Source organism: Somniosus microcephalus, chromosome 19 (assembly GCF_052327205.1).
Source record: "Somniosus microcephalus isolate GS21.2 chromosome 19, FLI_Smic_1.0, whole genome shotgun sequence".
Classification (NCBI taxonomy): Eukaryota; Metazoa; Chordata; class Chondrichthyes; order Squaliformes; family Somniosidae; genus Somniosus; species Somniosus microcephalus.
In genome coordinates, this window is record NC_141005.1 from 75,114,195 (window position 1) to 75,135,716 (window position 21,522).

The following is a 21,522-nucleotide window of genomic DNA, read 5'->3' on the forward strand; positions in this document are numbered from 1 at the left end:
TTTGTCAAGCTTTGCAAAACTATGAGAAAAAGCAGCATTCTGCCTTCACGCAATTAACACAGTGTGAGAATCAACTAACGGCCTTGGGACTAGATAAGACAGTGTCTCTGTTTACAATAGGGCCTTAGAATTGCCAGGCCTGGGACCAGACAATGTCTGTAGAACAGGAGATAATAGGTCCTGAAGTTGCTGGCTAAGGCCTTGAGAAAAAGCAAGAGCTAGATAAGATGGAGGAACAGCCCTCTTCCTCTGTTGTAGGCTGATGATTGGTCAGCCATAAAGGTACGACATCTTGAGGACCAGTCAATCACCCCTTGTCCATTAACGGTAGGGATGGGGAGTGGGCTGACTCTTTCCTTTGTCTGAAAGATACTCGACGCCCTATTGGCCACCCCACCCTTTGGAAAGACCCCGATAGGGTAGATACCTGTGTCAATATCGACCCCTGTAACCACCCTCAAAAGTGGCATTAAAGGGGGACCACTAACGAGAGTTAGGCTGTAGAGCACCAGGAGCAAGGGCTGACCCTGGAGAGGAACCAGGCTGCAGTGGCCCAAGAGAGGAGGATCCAGATCCGAACAGAGGATACCCCAGGCAGGGTGAGGCCAAGGCAAGGGCCAATGAACAGAGGATACCCCAGGCAGGGTGAGGCCAAGGCAAGGGCCAATGAACAGAGGATACCCCAGGCAGGGTGAGGCCAAGGCAAGGGCCAATGAACAGAGGATACCCCAGGCAGGGTGAGGTGGAAGAGACCCCAGGCGGGGTGGAAGCTTCCTTCAAGACTCCTATCAAGAGGGCACGAACTCTACCCAGGGTGGCACGGGTGATATAATTCTCATTCTGTCCTGTAAACTACGGCTGAGGCACATATAAGTGCTGGCCTTTGTGTAATACCTAAAATACCACTGTACCATATTGGAGTCATGTCGAACAATTAGGAAAGGGTGCAAATAACCCTGACAACAGATTAGTGAAATGGGCAGACACATGGCAGGTGAAATTTAAAGCAGAGAAGTGTGAAGTGATACATTTTGGTAGGAAGAATGAGAGGCAATTTGAGCTAAATGGTACAAGTTTAAAGGGGGTGCAGGAACAGAGAGACCTGGGGGGGTATGAACACAAATCATTGAAGGAGGCAGGACAAGTTGGGAAGGCTGTTAAAAAAGCATCTGGGATCCTCGTCTTTATTAATAAAGACATAGGGGGAAAAATTGGGTTGCAAAGCAGCTCGCGCCCGGGTGCGGCGATGTTAGCGCCGCTCGCGAAGTTGACCAGTCGTTTTGCGGCGGCGCTGAACACTACCGCCACGATCTCCTGCGCCCACAGATCGAGACGTCAGTCAAACGTGCAGCGCCCCAGACTGGATATTGAGTCGCGCCCCCTGCCTTAGCGCCTGCTGCTAGGAACGACAGGTAGAGGGGAACGTTTTCAAGTCGGGAAGGGGCTGGGGGAGCGCTATTTAAAAAGGTGGGCGCTTCCTGCCTTTTCTTGGCGGCAACATTTTTGGTTTTAACGCTGCCCTAAGGAGTTTTGGCCCTCAGCACCACTTTTGAGGCTCCTAAGCGCCGAGCTCTTTCCGTGGGCCTATCCATTAGTGCTTTCAACACAATTGCTTTGAAGGTCTCTCCAAGCCGAGATTCAAGGCTGCAATGAGCAGGGTGTGGCTGGCCAGCAAGGTGGCCCCTCCCCTTTAATGGCACCAGCCTGTCTGGCTTCCATGGTAATGGTCATCGCCTGAGCTTCAGTAGCATTCTGAGGTAGCGCCTCGCTCCCTGACGTTAGCGCCTTAAGAGAGGTGTGTAGCGCCTGATTAGCGCTCAAATCATCTCCAGGGGCGATAGAGGTGAATTTTACAGTCGGAGGCAATAATTAGCGCCAGGCGCTAAACTTTGCGCCCGGCCGATATTAGCACCCCAAAATGGGCGACACCGAATTTTTCCCCCATAGAGTACAAAAACAAGGAAGTTATGCTTTATAAAACACTGGTTAGGGCTCAGCTGGAGTATTGTGTCCAATTCTGGGCACCGCATTTTAGGATGGATGTCAAGGTCTTAAGAGAGGGTGCAGAAGAGATTTACTAGAATAGTATCAGGAATGAGGGATTTCAGTTATGTGGATAGACTGGAGAAGCTGGGGTTGTTTTCCTTAGAGCAGAGTAGGTTAAGAGGAAATTTGATAGAGGTGTTCAAAATCATGAAGCGTTTTGATAGAGTAAATAAGGAGAAACTGTTCCCATTGGCAGAAGGGTCGGTAACCAGAGGACACAGATTTAAAGTGATTGGCAAAAGAACCAGAGGTGACATGAGGAAACATTTTGTTACGCAGCGAGTTGTTGTGATCTGGAACGCACGGCCTGAAAGGGCGGTGGAAGCAGATTCAATAGTAACTGTCAAAAGAGAATTGGATAAATACTTGAAGGGAAAAAAAAATGACAGGGCTATGGGGAAAGAGCGGGGGAGTGGGACTTATTGGATAGCTCTAGCCAAGAGCCGGCACAGGCACAGTGGGCTGAATGGCCTCCTTCTGTGTTGTATCATACTGTAGGAATTAACGGATTCCAACGAATAACGGAGATCGACACAAGAGAACAACTAAACAGGTCTTTACTCAACGGAGATGCCACGAGAACTGCCTGTGCAGCTCCGTGGTTTGCGACGTGACGTCATCGCGTTTGCCCGCGCTCTTAAAGGGGCCACGCCCCGTACATGCAAACTCTATATACAAAACGCAGTAATGCCTAACACAATGGTACAGGTTTAGGCTGGTGTTAGAACATCGTTAATGAGAATTATATACAGTTAGCCAGAGTCATTCAGTGGTTCTGCCACATGCGCCCTCCCCAGAATTCGCTTTAACGGACAAAGTCAAACGGTGAGGGGGTCTGACGAGCCTGTCAGAACGACTCCTGTACTCTCGAGGCGGAGGCTGCTGGTCTGTCGCACTCGGTCTGCTGTAACGACGATGGGTGGCCGACCCCGTCTCGGTGGTTGTGCTGTCTCGACGGGGCGGTCGAGGTCTAAGTGTGCTGGCTTTAAGCGGTCGACCGAAATGTGGTCCGGTTTACCACCGACATCTACCGTGAAGGTTTTGTCCCCTGCTTCCAACACGCTGAAGGGACCGGTATATGGGGCCTTGAGCGGATCCCTATGTGTGTCATGGCGAATAAAAACGTATTCAGCCTTGTGAAGCGCCGTGGGAACGTGTGACCTCTGCAGCCCGTGGTGCGAAGTGGGCACCGGTGCAAAACATCTGGCCGCCTCTTGGTGACTAGCAAGCTGGGCAGACACGGACCATGGCTCCGTCGATGTCGGTAGGAAGTCCCCTGGGACTCGCAGTGGCTGACCATACACAAGCTCCGCTGATGAAGAGTGAAGGTCTTCTTTGGGGGCCGTGTGAAGGCCCAACAGGACCCACGGTAGCTTGTCTGCCCATCCAGCGTCCTGGAGGCTGGCCCTTAGGGTGGCTTTCATTGACCGGTGGAAGCGTTCGCAGAGGCCATTCGCCTGTGGGTGGTAGGCTGTGGTGCGGTGTAATTTGACACCGAGTCCTTGGGCCACTGCATTCCAGAGTTCGGAGGAAAACTGCGGTCCCCTGTCTGACGAAATATCTGCGGGCACTCCGAAACGTGCGATCCAGGAGGAAATGAACGCCCTGGTCACGTCCGCCGAAGTAGTGGATGACAGGGGGACCGCCTCCGGCCATCTGGTGGTGCGGTCAACCATGGTCAGGATGTGTGAAAAACCATGGGAGGGTGGGAGTGGTCCTACCAGGTCCATGTTGACATGGTCAAAACGTCGCTCCGGAACTGTGAAGGTGGCCAACGGAGCTTTGATGTGGCGCTGTACCTTGGCCTTTTGGCAGACCACGCAGGTGTTGGCCCAGTCGCGGACATCTTTATGCATGCCATGCCATACAAATTTCGCTGACATCAGTTTCTGAGAGGCCTTCATTCCTGGGTGTGACAACCCATGTATGGCGTCGAACACTTTACGGCGCCAGATGACCGGCACGACAGGGCGAGGATCCTGCACGGAGACGTCACACAACAGCGTGGTACCTGCCGAATGGAACTTGACATCAGCCAACTGGAGGCCAGTGATGGCCGTTCTGTAAGCTTGGACTTCCGGGTCTGAGGCTTGGTCCGCTGCCATGAGGGCGTAGTTGATGCCCAAATGAACCGTATTGACGATCGTGCAGGAGAGGCAGTCTGCCACCAGGTTGTCCTTACCGGCCACGTGCTGTATATCCGTGGTGAATTCGGATATGTAGGTCAGTTGACGCTGTCGGGCTGACCACGGTTCGGCGGTCTTGGCCATTGCAAAGGTTAGCGGCCTATGTTCCACAAAGGCGGTGAAAGGACGTCCTTCTAGCAGGAACCGAAAATGGCGGATGGTCAGAAAAAGGGCGAGCAACTCCCGGTCGAACGTGCTGTATGCTCTCTCGTTCTGCCGTAGTTGACGGCTGAAGAATGCCAACGGCTGCCACGTCCCGTTCACCCACTGCTGTTGCACGGCACCGACTGCGTAGTCCGACACGTCGGTGGTGAGGGCGATGGTGGCTCCTGGCAGCGGGTGCGCCAGCATAGTCGCGTTGGCTAAGGCGCTTTTGATGTTGGCGAATGCTCGGGCCATGTCATCCATCCAGTCTACCGGGTTCTTGCCAGTCTTGCACTTGAGGGCCTCGTACAGGGGCTGCATGAGTAGTGCCGACTTAGGCACGAAACAGTGGTAAAAGTTTACCATGCTTAGGAATTCCTGCAGGGCCTTTACGTTCTGCGGGCGTGGAAAGGATGTCACCGCCTCTACTTTCGAAGGTAAAGGAACCGCTCCCTCTGAGGTGATGCGATGCCCCAGGAAGTCAATTTGGTGCAGGCCAAACTGACACTTGGCTGGGTTGATAATCAGCCCGTGTTGGCTGAGGCGTCGAAAAAGGGTGCGTAGGTGACAGGTATGTTCTTCCTTAGTAGGACTGGCAATTAGAATATCATCCAGGTAGACGAAGAGGAACTTGAGGTCCTGCAGCACGGAGTCCATCAGGCGTTGGAAAGCCTGGGCGGCGTTCTTTAACCCAAACGGCATTCGTAAAAACTCGAAGAGGCCGAATGGGGTGATGACTGCGGTCTTCTGGACGTCTTGTGGATGAACTGGGACCTGGTGGTAGCCCCGGACGAGGTCGACTTTTGAGAACACGGTGTTCCCTGCCAAATGGGCAGAGAAATCCTGGATGTGGGGGATCGGGTACCGATCAGGAGTGGTGGCGTCGCTGAGGCGTCGATCGTCGCCGCATGGCCGCCATCCGCCGCCAGGCTTCGGGACGATATGGAGGGGTGAAGACCAGGGACTATTCAAGCGGCGAATAATCCCTAACCGTTCCATGGTTGCGAACTCCGCCTTTGCGACCGCCAGCTTGCCAGGTTCCAGGCGCCGGGCCCGCGCGTAGACCGGGGGCCGTTGGTGGTGATGTGGTGTTCCACACCATGTTTCGTGGCTGTGGAGGAGAACATGGGGCTTGTCAGGTCGGGGAATTCGCCGAGCAGGCGAGCGAACTCATCAGGAGTCGGGAACGCACAGGAGACGGTGCGTGACGTAGTGTTACTGCGGTAACACGGAAGAGAATTAAAAGTTGCTGCGTTGATCAGCCGCCGGTTCCTAACGTCGACCAGGAGGCTGTTGGTGCACAAGAAATCCGTGCCGAGGAGGGGCTGGGAAACTCTGGCCGTAACAAACTCCCAGTGAAAACGTTGCCCCCCGAGGCACACCTCCACTCGCCGTCTGCCGAAGGTCCGAATTGTTCCGCCATTGGCTGCTTCAAGGGTGGGGCCGTGATTCCCCGTCTGCACATCGAGGGCGAACGCGGGTAAAATGCTCCACTGCGCCCCGGTGTCGCACAGAAAACGACGACCGGAGAGAGTATCAGTGATGAACAGCAATTATCCCGCGTTGCCGATCGCCGTCGTGGCCGCGGGGTGCCCGTTAGACCCGTTCCTCGGTGGTCGCAGTGTCAGTTGTTGTTTGTTTTTTTGGGGAAAACTGCATGAAGGGCGGCAACGCTTTGCCTTCGCGCTGAACTGCGTGTGGTAGAAACACAGCCCAGCAGGCTGACGAGCTGGGGCGGCATCTGTGGGGGATGGGTGCCTCGTGACGGCGCAGTGCTGCCGAGTTACAGTGAAAATTTTGTCAGCCTCCGCAGCGAGTGTTGCGCAGTCTTCAATTTCAGATATGGCCAGGGCAGCTTGTACCTGTTCAGGCAGTTGGCTGAGGAAAATCTCGCGGAATAGGAAACATTCCCGTTCTGAGCCCAGGAGTGTAAGCATTTGGCTCATCAACTCTGAAGGCTTGGAGTCCCCGAGCCCGGGCATAGCGAGTAATCGACGGGCGCGCTCCAATTTTGTGAGCCCGAAAACCTGCAGTAACCGCGCTTTGAGGGTTTCATACTTGCGCTCCGTTGGGGGGTTTTCGAGGAGGCTGACGATCCGAGAGGCGGTAGAGCTGTCGAGTGCGGAGACCACATAAAGGTACTTGGTCTGATCCGCATCGATGTTCCTCAGGGTGAACTGGGCCTCGACCTTGTGGTAAACCACTGTTATAACCTGTCTGTGTCTGTATGTGTATTCCACTAGGTACAGGTCTGGACATGCCTCGGCTGACTCCTCCCACTATTCCAGGTATATAAGTGACTACCTCCCAGTCCCTTAGTATTCTGGACGGGTCGACCACTCGAGACAAAACCTTCATTCTTTAGTTAATAAAAGCCTGATTGTTACTCGCTCAACCTCAGTCTTTTGAGTAATTGATGGCGCATCAATTTTATTAACTAAATTTTTTATAATGGAGAAGATCCTCACACCAGCATGCCTGGACCTGGACAGTCGGGAAGCGGACGCTTCCACCAAGTTTGCTCACTGGCTCACGCGCTTCGAGACATTCCTGACTGCCTCCACTGCAGTCAAAACGGATGCGGACAAACTGTCTGTCCTGTTCTCCAAGGTGAACCACCGAGTGTACTCAGTCATCTGGGACGCGACCTCGTACACAGCCGCCCTCCAGCTCCTCAAGACCCAGTACACGCGCCCTGTGAACGAAGTATACGCTAGGCACCTTCTGGGGAGTCGCAAGCAACAACCTGGGAAATCGACTGAGGAATACCTCCAAGCACTGTCCGTGCTTGGCCGGGCCTGTGGGTGTAAGGCGGTAATGCCCACTAAGTACACGGAGGAACTGATCCGGGATGCCTTCGTAGCGGGCCACAGGTCCAACTACACCCGACAGCGACTGCTGGAGCAGAGTGGCCTCACCCTCGACAAAGCCTCCGACATCGCACTAACGCTGGACGCAGCCTTCCGGGGCATGGATGCCTACTCCTCTGCACCGTGGACGCCGCGGGGAACGACAACCTGGGACACGGTAGGACAGCCCCATAGCACCGTGCCACCCCAGCCATAGCCCAACAACGGCCCAACTACCGCAGCAGTGTCCCAAAGCCAGACAGCAGTATCCCAAGGCCAGAAATGCTACTTCTGTGGCCAGGCCAAACACCCCAGAGCACGCTGCCCAGCGAAGAATGCGACCTGCTCGGGCTGCGGGAAAAAGGGACACTACGCCAGCGTCTGCAAGGCCAAAGCCACCCCGAACGCCAGCAGTGCCGCGTGTGGGCCGTGCGAGCCGCCATCTTGGGCCTCCCCAGCCATGTGCGAACCACCGCAGCAGCAGCCATCTTGGACGACTCCAGCCACATGGGAATCATGGACGCCGCCATCTTGGACACCAGCCGGGACGCAGCAGATCGCCAACCCCCCCCCATCTGATACTCGCAGCGACACACCGACCCCTACGCTGGCCTCTGTGACGCTGGACCAAACGAGACCACACCAGCTAGCTCGGTCCAAAATGGACGTTAAGGTAAACGGCCATGCAATAAACTGCCTTTTTGACTCCGGGAGCACAGAGAGCTTCATCCACCCCGACACGGTGCGGCGTTGCTCTCTCCCAGTCCTGCCTGCGCACCAGCGGATTTCTATGGCCTCCGAGTCCCAGTCAGCGGACATTGGCGGCTACTGCGTGGTGACACTAGTAGTAGACGGGACTGTGTTCAATAATTTTAAACTCCTGGTCCTGCCTGACCTCTGCGCTGCCGTTCTACTGGGGTTGGATTTCCAGTGCCACCTCAAAAGCGTTACGATGGCGTACGGTGGCCCCCTCCCCCCACTCACAGTCCGCAGCCAGCAGCCTCCAAATTGCCCGCCGCGCACCAGATGCAACCTCTCCACACTCAGAGTCCCACCCCCCCCACTGTTTGCTAACCTCACCCCCAACTGTAAGCCCATCGCCACAAAGAGCAGGCGATACAGTGCCGGGGACAGGGTTTTCATCAAAACCGAAGTGGAGCGACTCCTGAAGGAGGGGATTATTGAGGGCAGCTCCAGCCCCTGGCGAGCCCAGGTTGTGGTCGTTAAGACCGGCGAGAAACAACGCCTGGTCATCGACTACAGCCAAACAATAAACCGCTACACCCTGCTGGACGCCTACCCACTCCCCCGCATAGCTGACATGGTCAACCAGATCGCGCAGTACCGCGTCATTTCGACCATTGACCTGAAATCAGCGTACCACCAGCTCCCCATCCACCCTGAAGACCGCCAGTATACTGCTTTTGAGGCAAACGGCCGCCTCTATCACTTCCTTTGGGTTCCCTTCGGCGTTACTAACGGGGTCTCCGTCTTCCAAAGGGAGATGGACCGGATGGTCGATCAAAACGAGCTGCAGGCCACTTTCCCTTACCTAGATAATGTGACCATCTGCGGCCATGACTTGCAGGACCACGACGCAAACCTCGAGAAATTCCTCCGCACCGCCCAACTCCTGAACCTGACATATAACAAGGAGAAGTGCATATTCCGCACAGACCGCCTCGCCATCCTTGGCTGTGTTGTGGAACACGGGGTCATCGGTCCCGACCCGGACCGGATGCGTCCCCTTATGGAACTCCCACTGCCCCACTGCCTAAAAGCTCTGAAGAGGTGCCTAGGGTTTTTTTCCTACTACGCTCAGTGGGTCCCCTACTATGCAGACAAAGCCCGTCCGCTGATCAAGTCCACCTCTTTTCCCGTGACGGCAGAGGCCCGCTTAGCCTTCCACCGTATCAAGGAAGACATTGCCAAAGCCACCATGCACGCAGTGGACGAATCCATCCCCTTCCAGGTGGAAAGCGATGCGTCCGACTTCGCTCTGGCCGCCACCCTTAATCAGGCGGGGAGACCTGTGGCATTCTTCTCACGAACCCTCCAGGGCCCGGAGACCAGACACTCCGCGGTCGAGAAGGAGGCCCAGGCTATCGTGGAGGCTGTGCGTCATTGGAGGCACTACCTGGCCGGAAAACGATTTACCCTGCTCACTGACCAGCGTTCAGTTGCTTTTATGTTCAACAACAAGCAGAGGGGCAAAATCAAAAATGACAAGATCTTGAGGTGGAGAATCGAACTTTCCACCTACAATTACGAGGTCTTGTACCGGCCTGGGAAGCTCAATGAACCCCCAGATGCCCTATCGCGTGGCACCTGCGCCAGCGCGCAGATCGATAGGCTGAGGGCCCTCCACAATGACCTCTGCCACCCGGGGGTCACCAGGTTCTTCCACTTCATCAAGGCCCGCAACCTGCCTTACTCCATCGAGGAGGTCAGGACCATGACCAAGAACTGCCAAGTCTGCGCTGAGTGCAAACCGCACTTTTATAGACCAGACAGAGCCCACCTGATAAAAGCCACTCGCCCTTTCGAACGCCTGAGCGTCGATTTCAAAGGGCCTCTCCCCTCCTCCGACCGCAATGTGTACTTCCTCAACATCATTGACGAGTACTCCCGGTTCCCGTTCGCTATCCCCTGCCCGGACATGACCAGTGCCACGGTCATTAAATCTCTGAACAGCCTCTTCACCCTGTTCGGTTTCCCCAGCTATATCCATAGCGACCGGGGCTCATCGTTTATGAGCGACGAACTCCGCCAGTACCTGCTCGCTATGGGTATAGCCACAAGCAGGACCACCAGTTACAACCCCCGGGGGAACGGACAGGTGGAAAGAGAGAATGCAACAGTTTGGAAGGCCGCCCTACTACCCTTAAAGTCTAGGGGCCTTCCGACCTCCCGCTGGCAGGAGGTGCTCCCCGATGCGCTCCACTCGATTCGGTCACTGCTCTGCACTGCCACCAATGCCACCCCTCACGAGAAAATGTTTGTCTTCCCAAGGAAGTCCACATCGGGGACATCGTTACCGCCATGGCTGACGTCCCCAGGGCCGGTACTACTGAGAAGACACGTGAGGGCCAATAAAACGGACCCCCTGGTCGAGAGGGTCGACCTCCTCCACGCCAACCCCCAGTACGCTTACATTGCGTACCCGGACGGGCGGGAGGACAGTCTCCATACGAGACCTCGCACCCTCGGGGACCGCTGTAACCCACTACCCATTACCACCCCCCCCCACGACCCGATATCCAACCCCAGCAGCCGGCTCGCCTTGGACCGTCACCCACGAGGACTACACTCCAGGACCCCAGCCTACACGGGACGCGACGCCGGAAACTCCACCACCCCTGCCGTCGCCACGTCGATCACAGCGGCAGACAAGACCTCCGGAGAGACTCCAATACACGAACTTTTAAATACACTTCACCCCGCCGGACTCATTTTTAAACAAGGGGTGAATGTGGTAAACCACTGTTATACCTGTCTGTATGTGTATGTGTATTCCACTAGGTACAGGTCTGGACATGCCTCGGCTGACTCCTTCCACTATTCCAGGTATATAAGTGACTACCTCCCAGTCCCTTAGTATTCTGGACGGGTCGACCACTCGAGACTAGGCCTTCATTCTTTAGTTAATAAAAGCCTGATTGTTACTCGCTCAACCTCAGTCTTTTGAGTAATTGATGGCGCATCAGACCTGAATAAACCATGAGGGCGCTTGCTGCTCCCAGAACTGCGGTAGCTTTAGCGAAACGGCGTTCGCTTCCATGCTGTGCTCTTCTTATGTGAAAAAGTTCACAAAAATCGGGGTCACCAATGTAGGAATTAACGAATTCCAACGAATAACGGAGATCGACACAAGAGAACAACTAAACAGGTCTTTACTCAACGGAGATGCCACGAGGACTGCCTGGGCAGCCCCGTGGTTTGCGACGTGTCGTCATCGCGTTTGCCCGCGTTTTCCCGCGCTCTTAAAGGGGCTACGCCCCATACATGCAAACTCTATCTACAAAACACAGTAATGCCTAACACAATGGTACAAGTTTAGGCTGGTGTTAGAACATCGTTAAAGAGAATTATATACAGTTAGCCAGAGTCATTCAGTGGTTCTGCCACATGACTATGATTCTATGAGACTGGGAACAGAAGGATTTGGAGTGCAGGTTCACAAGACATTAAAAGCAGCACCTCAAGTAGATAAGGCCATAAAAAAAGCTAACAGAATTCTGGGCTTTATGGTGAGAGGTACAGAATATAAAAGTGGAGATGTGATGGTGAATCTATATAAAACCTTAGTAAGACCACAGTTGGAGTACTGTGTTCAGTTTTGGGCTCCACACTACAGGGAGGATGTTGTGGCAACAGAGCGGGTGCAGCACAGATTCACTGGGGTGCTGCCTGGTAAGAGAAAGTACAAACGCAAAGAAAGACACAAAAATTGGGGTTGTTTACATCCGAAGAGAGGAGATTATGGGATGATTTGATGAAGGTGTTTCAAATTATGATGGGACGGGACAGGGTAGATAGAAACAGACTGTTTCTGGTGATCGTAGGGTCGAGAACGAGGGGACATAGATTTAAGATGAAATGTAAGAGGTTTAGGACAGAGAGCGGGAGAAACTATTTGACACAGAGGGTTGCGAGACTGTGGAATGCACGACCAGAGTTAGCGACTGAATCAGACAGCATGTCAACATTTAAGAATAGGTTAGATAGGAGGATGAAGGAAAGGGGAGTAAAGGGATATGGGAACAGGGCAGGCACACGGGATTCGAAGTACTGTTACTGTGGAGAATAAACACCGTGGGTGGGCCTGGTTTTCGGTGCTGTAATTTCTAAACGATTCTGTGGCAAGAACATAAGACATTTTGCAAAGGATTCCACAGAAGGTCGAAGGTGGTCAGTCAGGGACCTATTCCACCCGCTCCCTGGCATCCAGCACCACGTCTAGTATTTCCTGCCATACATGACCATGGACAATGAATACGTCCTATACTTGGGCGGGGAATTCAAATTAGATGTTAATGATGGGAAAACAGTCAGTATCGCCTTAGCAACCCCGGTGCGTTGCTGCAATCCTGCGTTGTTAAGGCGCCAGAGATTGGGGTTTAAAATTGAAAGGGGCCGTCTTGCAAGGCGGGGAAATCCATCCAAAAATGTTTCTGATCTTCAGCCAGCATCTCCAGCCACGCTGCACCACAGCAGGGGTGCCAGCTGTCTGCCGCCCCTCCACCTGAGCTGGGCCGCCAAGCAGTGGGCACACACCGCCGGGAGCCCACCAGCAGGTCAGTGAACCTGGCCCCGAAGATTCACTGGGGCCAGCACTCAGCAGGATCGGTCGGCATTCAGCCTGTCCCAGCGGCAATCCGGCCGGACTCCTGTCTTTTTTAACGTGACACAGCTGCTTAGCCAGTGTGGCTCATGGGGAGGAGCAGATCAGGGAATGTGGGAAAACTCACAGAATTAAACAGCACAGACGGAGGCCATTAGGCCCATCGTGCCTGTGCCAGCTCTTTAAAGAGCTCTCCAATTAGTCCCATCCCCTGCTCTTTCCCCATAGGCCAGCAAATGCTTCCTTTTTAAATACATATCCAATTGCCTTGTGAAAGTTACTATTCAATCTGCATCCACCTCATAACAACTCACTGTGTAAAGAAATATCTCTTCATATTGGATATTGGACTACAAAGTAGAATTTCTAAATTTGCCGATGACACCAAATTTGGAGGTGTGGCAAACAGTGAGGATGATACCAATCGACTGCAACGGGACATAGAAAGGCTAGCAGAATGGGCAGACAAGTGTCAGATGGAATTTAATACAGAGAAGTGTGAGGTGATGCATTTTGGCAGAAGGAACAGGGAGAGGCAATATACACTTAATGGGACAGTTTTAAAGAATCTGCAGGGACAGAGGGAGCTGGGAGTTAATGTGCATAGGTCCCTGAAGGTGGCAGGACATAGAGAGAGTGGTTAGCAAAGCATATGGGATCTTGGGCTTCATAAATAGAGGTATTGAGTACAAAAGTAGAGAAGTTATGCTGAACCTTTATAAAGCGCTGGTTAGGCCACAGTTGGAGTATTGCGTCCAGTTCTGGTCACCACACTTTAGGAAGGATGTGAAGGCCCTTGAGAGGGTGCAGAGGAGATTTACCAGAATGGTTCCGGGAATGGGGGATCTTAGCTACAAGGACAGGTTGGAGAAGCTGGATTTGTTTTCATTAGAGCAAAGGAGGTTGAGGGGTGATTTGATAGAGGTGTACAAGATTATGACGGGTTTGGATAGGCTAGACGGGGAAAGGCTGTTCCCACTAGTTGATGGTACAAGGACTAGGGGACACAGATTTAAGGTTTTGGGCAAGAGATACAGGGGGGGAGGGGGGGATGTGAGGAAAAACTTTTTTAAGCAGCGAGTGGTGAGGACCTGGAACTCGCTGCCGACGGAAGTGGTGGAAGCGGAGACACTCAATGTTTTCAAGGGGAGACTGGATAGGCACTCGAGGGAAATAAACTTGCAGGGCTACGGGATAGAGCGGGGGAATGGGACTGACTGGATTGCTCTACAGAGAGCCGGCACGGACTCAATGGGCTGAATGGCATCCTTCTGTGCCGGTATGACTCTATGACTCATCTACCCCCTGGCTTTTTTGCCAATTACCTTAAATCTGTGTCCTCTGGTTACCGCCCCTCCTGCCAGTGGAAACAGTTTCTCCCGATCTACTCTATCAAAACCCTTCAAAATTCTGAACACCTCTATTAAACCTTCCCTTAACCTTCTCTGCTCTAAGGAGAACAGTTCCAGTTTCTCCACATAACTGAAGTCCTTCATCCCTGGAACCATTCTAGTAAATCTCCTCTGCACTCTCTCCAAGGCCTTGACATCCTTCCTATAGTGCGGTGCTCAGAATTGGACACAATACTCCAGCTGAGATCTAACCAGTGATTTACAAAGATGTCAAAAAGGAAAGAGATACTTGCTGGATGGTGGCACCACACCTCCAAACTCGGCCTCATCAGTGTTGACCACGGTTGCTCTGAGCAACAGAGGGAGGACCATCTCTTTACCTGCTGGGAGGGTCTTGAGGTTAGCCGGGCCCTCTCCTGTCGAGTTCCTCTCCTGGTGGTGATGCGAAAACTTGGCCTGCAAGCAGAACAACAGCAAGGAATACTAGAGGAACTGATAGAACGCCACTGTGACAAGAGTCCCTCCCTCCTGGGGCCAACACTTTACAAAGGTGCTAGCCTGTTCTTTGCGGTGGAGGAACTAAGTTGGAGCAAAACTTGCTGTTGCTAACTGATGGAGTGTGTCCTGTGCCTCGTGCTGTGTTGCTTTGGGAAGGGAAACATGTTATCATCCTACATCCTTGAGGGGCAATGGTTTATCAAATCCTGTGGGCCACACCATCCATGTGTCACCTTGGCTCAGTTGGGAGCACTCGTGCCTCGGAGTCAGAAGGTTGTGGGTTCATAGTCCCACTCGAGATTGAGCACAAAATCCAAGCTTATATTTCAGTTCAGTGCTGAGGGAGTGCTGAACTGTCAGAGGTGCTGTCATTCAGATGAGATGTTAAACCGAGGCCCTGTCTGCCCTCACAGGCTGACGTAAAAGATCCCATGGCACTATTTCGAAGAAGAGCAGGAGGAGTATTTATCCCACAACCAACATCACTAGAACATTTATCTAATTTGTTATTTGTGAACAAATTGGTTGCTGTGTTGCCTACATAACAACAGTGTGTACACTTCCAAAAAAAGTAATCCATTGATCAGAAAGTACTTTGGGACATCCTGAGGATGTGAAAATGCAATTTACTTTTTCTATCTTCCATGGAGAAAGACTCAAGTATGCAAAGGAAGGTCCACCCACCCTGAAACTTCTTCAGTTATCTAGCAGCTTTTTTCAAACTAGTCCCAGGTCCAAAGCAGACCATGTTAACCTGCTCCAGCCCCTCTGAAATGTATGATGTTTGCAAAACGTGTTCTATTAACACCAAAGAGTTGGCCATCACACGTGTGGCATAAATGGTCAACCAATCAGATCACAGCTTCAAACCAGCCTCCCTCTCCCCTCAGCACCCAATTCAATTCAAATCGCTTTATTGGCACTACTTACCACCAGAGCCGCCTCAACTTCAGAATCTCCAGCTCCCCCACTCTGCTCTGAAAGCAACAAAATACAATCAGACGGAGATGGTGTTTACAAAGGTCAGTTTTCAGTAATGCCGGTGGAATTGGACAAACCAAGCATGGTGCTCATTGCTTAGCAGAAGCAAGCTACACAGATCAATAATGCGATTGGATGAGTATCAGTGAGGCGCCCAATTCGTCAGAGCTACAGCAATGCACATTATAGCAGAGAGCATTAGAGTAAAGACTGGAGTTTCAGGGAAGCTTCACATATCAAAAGCATCAAATGCTCCCAGGCAGGTACAGCACGGGTTAGATACAAAGTAAAGCTCCCTCTACACTGCCCTGACAAACACTCCCAGGGCAGGTACAGCACGGGGTTAGATACAGAGTAAAGCTCCCTTTACACTGTCCCATCAAACACTCCCAGGGCAGGTACAGCATGGGTTAGATACAGAGTAAAGCTCCCTCTACACTGCACCATCAAATACTCCCAGGCAGGTACAGCACGGGTTAGATACAGAGTAAAGCTCCCTCTACACTGCCCCGACAAACACTCCCAGGGCAGGTACAGCACGGGTTAGATACAGAGTAAAGCTCACGCTACACTGTCCCATCAAACACTCCCAATGCAGGTACAGCATGAGTTAGACACAGAATAAAGCTCCCTCTACACTGTCCCATCAAACACTCCCAGGGCAGGTACAGCATGGGTTAGACACAGAATAAAGCTCCCTCTACACTGTCCCATCAAACACTCCCAGGGCAGGTACAGCACGGGTTAGATACAGAGTAAAGCTCCCTCTACACTGTCCCATCAAACACTCCTAGGGCAGGTACAGCACGGGTTAGATACAGAGTAAAGCTCCCTCTACACTGTCCCATCAAACACGCCCAGGGCAGGGACAGCATGGGTTAGATACAGAGTAATGCTCCCTCTACACTGTCCCATCAAACACTCCCAGGGCAGGTACAGCATGGGTTAGACACAGAATAAAGCTCCCTCTACACTGTCCCATCAAACACTCCCAGGGCAGGTACAGCACGGGTTAGATACAGAGTAAAGCTCCCTCTACACTGTCCCATCAAACACTCCTAGGGCAGGTACAGCACGGGTTAGATACAGAGTAAAGCTCCCTCTACACTGTCCCATCAAACACGCCCAGGGCAGGGACAGCATGGGTTAGATACAGAGTAAAGCTCCCTCTACACTGCCCTGACAAACACTCCCAGGGCAGGTACAGCACGGGGTTAGATACAGAGTAAAGCTCCCTTTACACTGTCCCATCAAACACTCCCAGGGCAGGTACAGCATGGGTTAGATACAGAGTAAAGCTCCCTCTACACTGCACCATCAAATACTCCCAGGCAGGTACAGCACGGGTTAGATACAGAGTAAAGCTCCCTCTACACTGCCCCGACAAACACTCCCAGGGCAGGTACAGCACGGGTTAGATACAGAGTAAAGCTCACGCTACACTGTCCCATCAAACACTCCCAATGCAGGTACAGCATGAGTTAGACACAGAATAAAGCTCCCTCTACACTGTCCCATCAAACACTCCCAGGGCAGGTACAGCACGGGTTAGATACAGAGTAAAGCTCCCTCTACACTGTCCCATCAAACACGCCCAGGGCAGGGACAGCATGGGTTAGATACAGAGTAAAGCTCCCTCTACACTGTCCCATCAAACACTCCTAGGGCAGGTACAGCACGGGTTAGATACAGAGTAAAGCTCCCTCTACACTGTCCCCATCAAACACTCCCAGGGCAGGGACAGCATGGGTTAGATACAGAGTAAAGCTCCCTCTACACAATGTGAACAATTTATGTTGACCCCCAACTTCAGAAGACGGCATGTATTGTATTAAGAATTTATCCTTTCCGAACACCAACCAGTTCATGACCGACTGCACCAACCAACCGTTGTTCATTTTGCCATCCAGTGCCTGGCCCATCATCCAGCCCCCAGATTTTTATATTAAGTGTTATTTACCTTTCTGGAGGATGAAAGATCCGAGTAGATTCTGTGCATCCTGTGTGTATTCCACACACGTTATCAAAGTGGCTCCCTTACTCACATCAACAGGCGTCTCTCCCACCAAGACGGTCAGCGCTGATTCGATGGTTTTGTACATCTCCATCATCTCCTCATTAGTGCCAAACTTTAGCATTTTTCTTGCCAGCTCATTCCCGGCTCCCATTCTTTTAATTATCCGTTCTGTTTGATCCAGGCTCTCGGCCAATCTGCTGTGCTCCGAGTTGTGCTCGGTCTCCAGCTCCTTCAGCAATGCGTCCCCTTGCTCGTTGATCTCTTGTATCGTGGCAGAAGCCTTTTGCTTTATCAATGCTTCGGTGTCCTTTTTTTCAAAGTCCAGACTGCCCTTCAGGGACTTCAGACCGGTGTAGATTTCAGTAAATTTATTGTGATTTTCTTGGGTTGCATCCATCATTTGTTTCAACTCTCCCTTCTTCAGGACAACCTCCTGCTTAATATCGTGGTAACAGTGATCTGGGGGAATGTGATAAAGCAGCAGGCAGTTGCAACAAATGCTTGTGGAACACGTCTTACAGAAAAACCTGAAAAAAATCAAACACATAAAGACCAATTTTTAAAAATTCATTCATGGGATGTGGGTGTCACTGGCAAGGCCAGCATTTATTGCCCGTCCCTAATTGCCCTTGAAAAGATGGTGGTGAGCCGCCTTCTTGAACCGCTGCAGTCCGTGTGGTGAAGGTACTCCCACAGTGCTGTTAGGGAGGGAGTTCCAGGATTTTGACCCAGCGACGATGAAGGATCAGCGATATACTTCCAAGTCAGGATGGTGTGTGACTTGGAGGGGAACTTGGAGGCGGTGATGTTCCCATGCGCCTGCTGCCCTTAGAGTCAGAGTTATACAGCACAGAAAGAGGCCCTTTGGCCCATCGTGTCTGCACTGGCCATCAAGCCCTATCTATTCTAATCCCATTTTCCAGCCCTTGGTCCGTAGCCTTGTATGCTATGGCATTTCAAGTGCTCATCTAAATGCTTCTTGAATGTTGTGAGGGTTCCTGCCTCTACCACCCTTTCAGGCAGTGAGTTCCAGATTCCAACCACCCTCTGGGTGAAAAAGTTTTTCCTCAAATCTCCTCTAAACCTCCTGCCCCTTACCTTGAAACTATGCCCCCTGGTTATTGACCCCTCTACTAAGGGGAAAAGTTCCTTTCTGTAACGTCCGTGTGTAATTGAGACACGGACTGCAGAAGTTGGTTATAACAGGTGTTTACTGAATGGAGACAAAACTGGAACGACTATACAAAGTTACTGCACAGGCGTATATACAGGGGTGGTCACTACTGGTACTGCAGTATACAGAGGCTGCAGAATATAGTTCCTTCTTCAAAGTACATACACTACAATTCCTCCCCTTTTAGCTGAACAGTACATAACATTCGATTAATAATTAAATAACATATTTACAATTACAGTTGCTATATACATTAGCTGAAGTTAATCAATTATAAATTCAGTCTTTGAGGAGGCTTCCTGATTCTGTCCGGATAACGCCTCTTTGGGGTATCAGGTTCTTCTGGCAAAGTTGATTCGGGATCAACGTCGTTGTTTGGTTCGTCTGCTTCCAATATCACCGATTCTGAGGTAGATGCAATTGGTACTTCGGTTTCATCACCAGGTGTATAGGATCGTGGTGTAGATTTGACGTTTTCCAGTGACTCTAGAATCTGGTCAGCATGGCGTCTTACAATGCTCTCTCCAACGTCCACGGTATACATTAGAGGTCCTTGCTGTGTGCAGATCGTCCCTGGCTGCCATTTCTCTGTGCGGTAGTCCCGGGCCAAAACTGGTTGACCTATCTTGAAACTCCTGGTTGGCCTTTCATTCATATTCTGAAACTGCCTGTTCTCCACATCTCTTCTGATGTTTGGCTTAACCAAATCCAAGCGGCATCTTAGTCTTCGATTGAAGAACATCATGGCTGGAGTTTGGTTGGTAACCGCATGTGTCGCATTCCGGTAGGCAAACAAGAAGTTATCCACCTTGTGTTGTAGGGGTATGTCTTCATTACACATTGCCTTGATAGCCTTCTTGAATGTTTGAACGAACCTCTCAGCCAATCCATTGGTGGCTGGATGATATGGGGCGGATGTGTAATGCTTAACACCATTGATCTTTAAGAACCTCCGGAACTCTTCAGACACAAACTGTGGTCCATTGTCAGAGCAAATCTGTTCAGGCAGCCCATTTCTGGCGAATATGGTTCGTAAGACTGTGATAGTTTTTTCTGTGGTGGTTGAGGACATTTTTATTACCTCTGGCCACTTTGAATGTGCATCCACCGCAATTAAAAACATCGAGTCCATAAATGGACCAGCAAAATCAATGTGTACCCTTTGCCATGGAGATGAGGGCCACTCCCATGGATGTAGAGGGGCTTGTGGTGGGGCGTTTTGGACCTTCTGGCATCCTGTACAGCTCTTGGTCATCTCTTCGATTTCTCTATCGATTCCCGGCCACCACACAAACGCTCTGGCTAAGCTCTTCATTTTCACCCCCGCCAGATGACCCTCATGAAGCTCATTGAGCACTCTATCCTTCAATTTGGGTGGAATTACTACTCTAGATCCACACATCAAGGTTCCTCGGCACACTGACAGCTGTTCTCTTCTCGGCGAGAATGCTGGCAACAGTGGTTCGCCATGTGCTGGCCATCCCTTCACCGTTAAATCATAGACTCTGGAGAGTGTTGGGTCATTTCATGTTTCCTTTTCTATGTTTGCATTCGTCACAGGTAGACATTCGACTATGGTCGAGTGGAATATCTCCACAGGATCCACTGCAGGTGCTTCTTCCACCGTCGGCAATGGTAGGCGCGACAATCCATCAGCATTCCCATGCTGTTTAGTTCCTTTGTGCTCGATGTCATATTGGTGTGCCCCTAGGAAAAGGGACCACCTCTGTAGCCGTTGTGCTGTCATTATCGGGACGCCCTTCTTGGGGTTGAAAATGGAGACAAGAGGTTGATGATCAGTTAGTAGAGTAAATTTCTGTCCGTGCAGGTAGTGATTGAACTTCTTCACCCCCCACACCAGGCTGAGGGCCTCTCTGTCAATCTGGGCGTAGTTACGCTCGGCTGCAGTTAACGAGCGTGACGCAAAAGCTATCGGCCTCTCTGAACCATCAAGGGATTTATGTGACAGTACCGCTCCAACGCCGTAGGGAGACGCATCACACGCCAGTCTTATCGGTAGTGATGGGTTGTAGTGAGCCAATACTTCTCTTGAAGTGATCAGGCCTTTACACTTCTGAAAGGCCCGCTTACATTCATCGCTCCATTTCCATGCTACTCCAGTTTGTAGCAGGGCGTTCAGTGGGTGCAGAATTGTGGACAAATTCGGCAAAAACTTATGGTAGTAATTCACCAATCCGAGGAATGACCTCAGTTGCGACACATTTTCAGGCGCTGGAGCCTTAACTACCGCTTCAATTTTGTCAGGGGACTTATGTAACCCCTCTTCATCAATCACGTGGCCACAATACGATACTTGTTTCTTAAAAAACTCGCACTTGGGGCGATTGGCTCGTAGCCCATGTTCTCTTCGTCTAGTGAGCACCTGCTCTAGGTTGGCAAGGTGTTCACTGTCATTTTCACCTGTCACTAGGATGTCGTCCAAGTAACACTGAGTCCCCGGAATCCCTTGTAGGACTTGTTCCATCGCTCTTTGCCATATAGCTGGAGCTGATGCAACTCCGAATACCAGTCGATTATACTGGTAAAGACCTTTGTGAGTGTTTATCGTGAGATATTTCCTAGAGGATTCTTCAACCTCCATCTGCAAATATGCTTGCGCTAGGTCAATTTTTGTAAAACGTTTCCCTCCAGATAGTGAGGCGAAAATATCTTCTATCCTCGGAAGAGGATACTGTACTGTGTGAAGGACTGGGTTCACAGTCACCTTGAAGTCCCCACAGATGCGAACCTTCCTTGGCTCCTCAGACTTATTGTTTAACGTTTTCTTCATGACAGGAGCGATGGGTGTCGCCCACTCGCTCCAGTCTACCTTAGTTAACACGCCTGCATGCTCCAGATTCTCCAGCTCTGCCTCGACGGCTGGGCGAATTGCATACGGTACCGGTCTTGCTTTGAAAAACTTGGGAATTG

The 21,522-nt window shown here is 51.6% G+C and overlaps 1 protein-coding gene across 2 annotated transcripts in view; it reads right to left on the bottom strand.

Annotated features, from left to right (window-relative positions):
- Positions 1-21,522, bottom strand: part of LOC147104918 (protein PML-like) — a 72,923-nt gene that overhangs the window by 30,868 nt on the left and 20,533 nt on the right. Inside the window, exons 3-5 of one of the 2 annotated variants that reach the window (XM_085962054.1) lie at positions 17,361-17,944; positions 15,350-15,396; positions 14,302-14,377 (exon numbers count right to left, since the gene is read on the bottom strand). In XM_085962054.1, the coding sequence (XP_085818180.1) occupies positions 14,302-14,377; positions 15,350-15,396; positions 17,361-17,944 (707 nt within the window). The remainder of the gene's footprint in view (positions 1-14,301; positions 14,378-15,349; positions 15,397-17,360; positions 17,945-21,522) is intronic. The other variant, XM_085962055.1, reaches the window with a different exon arrangement.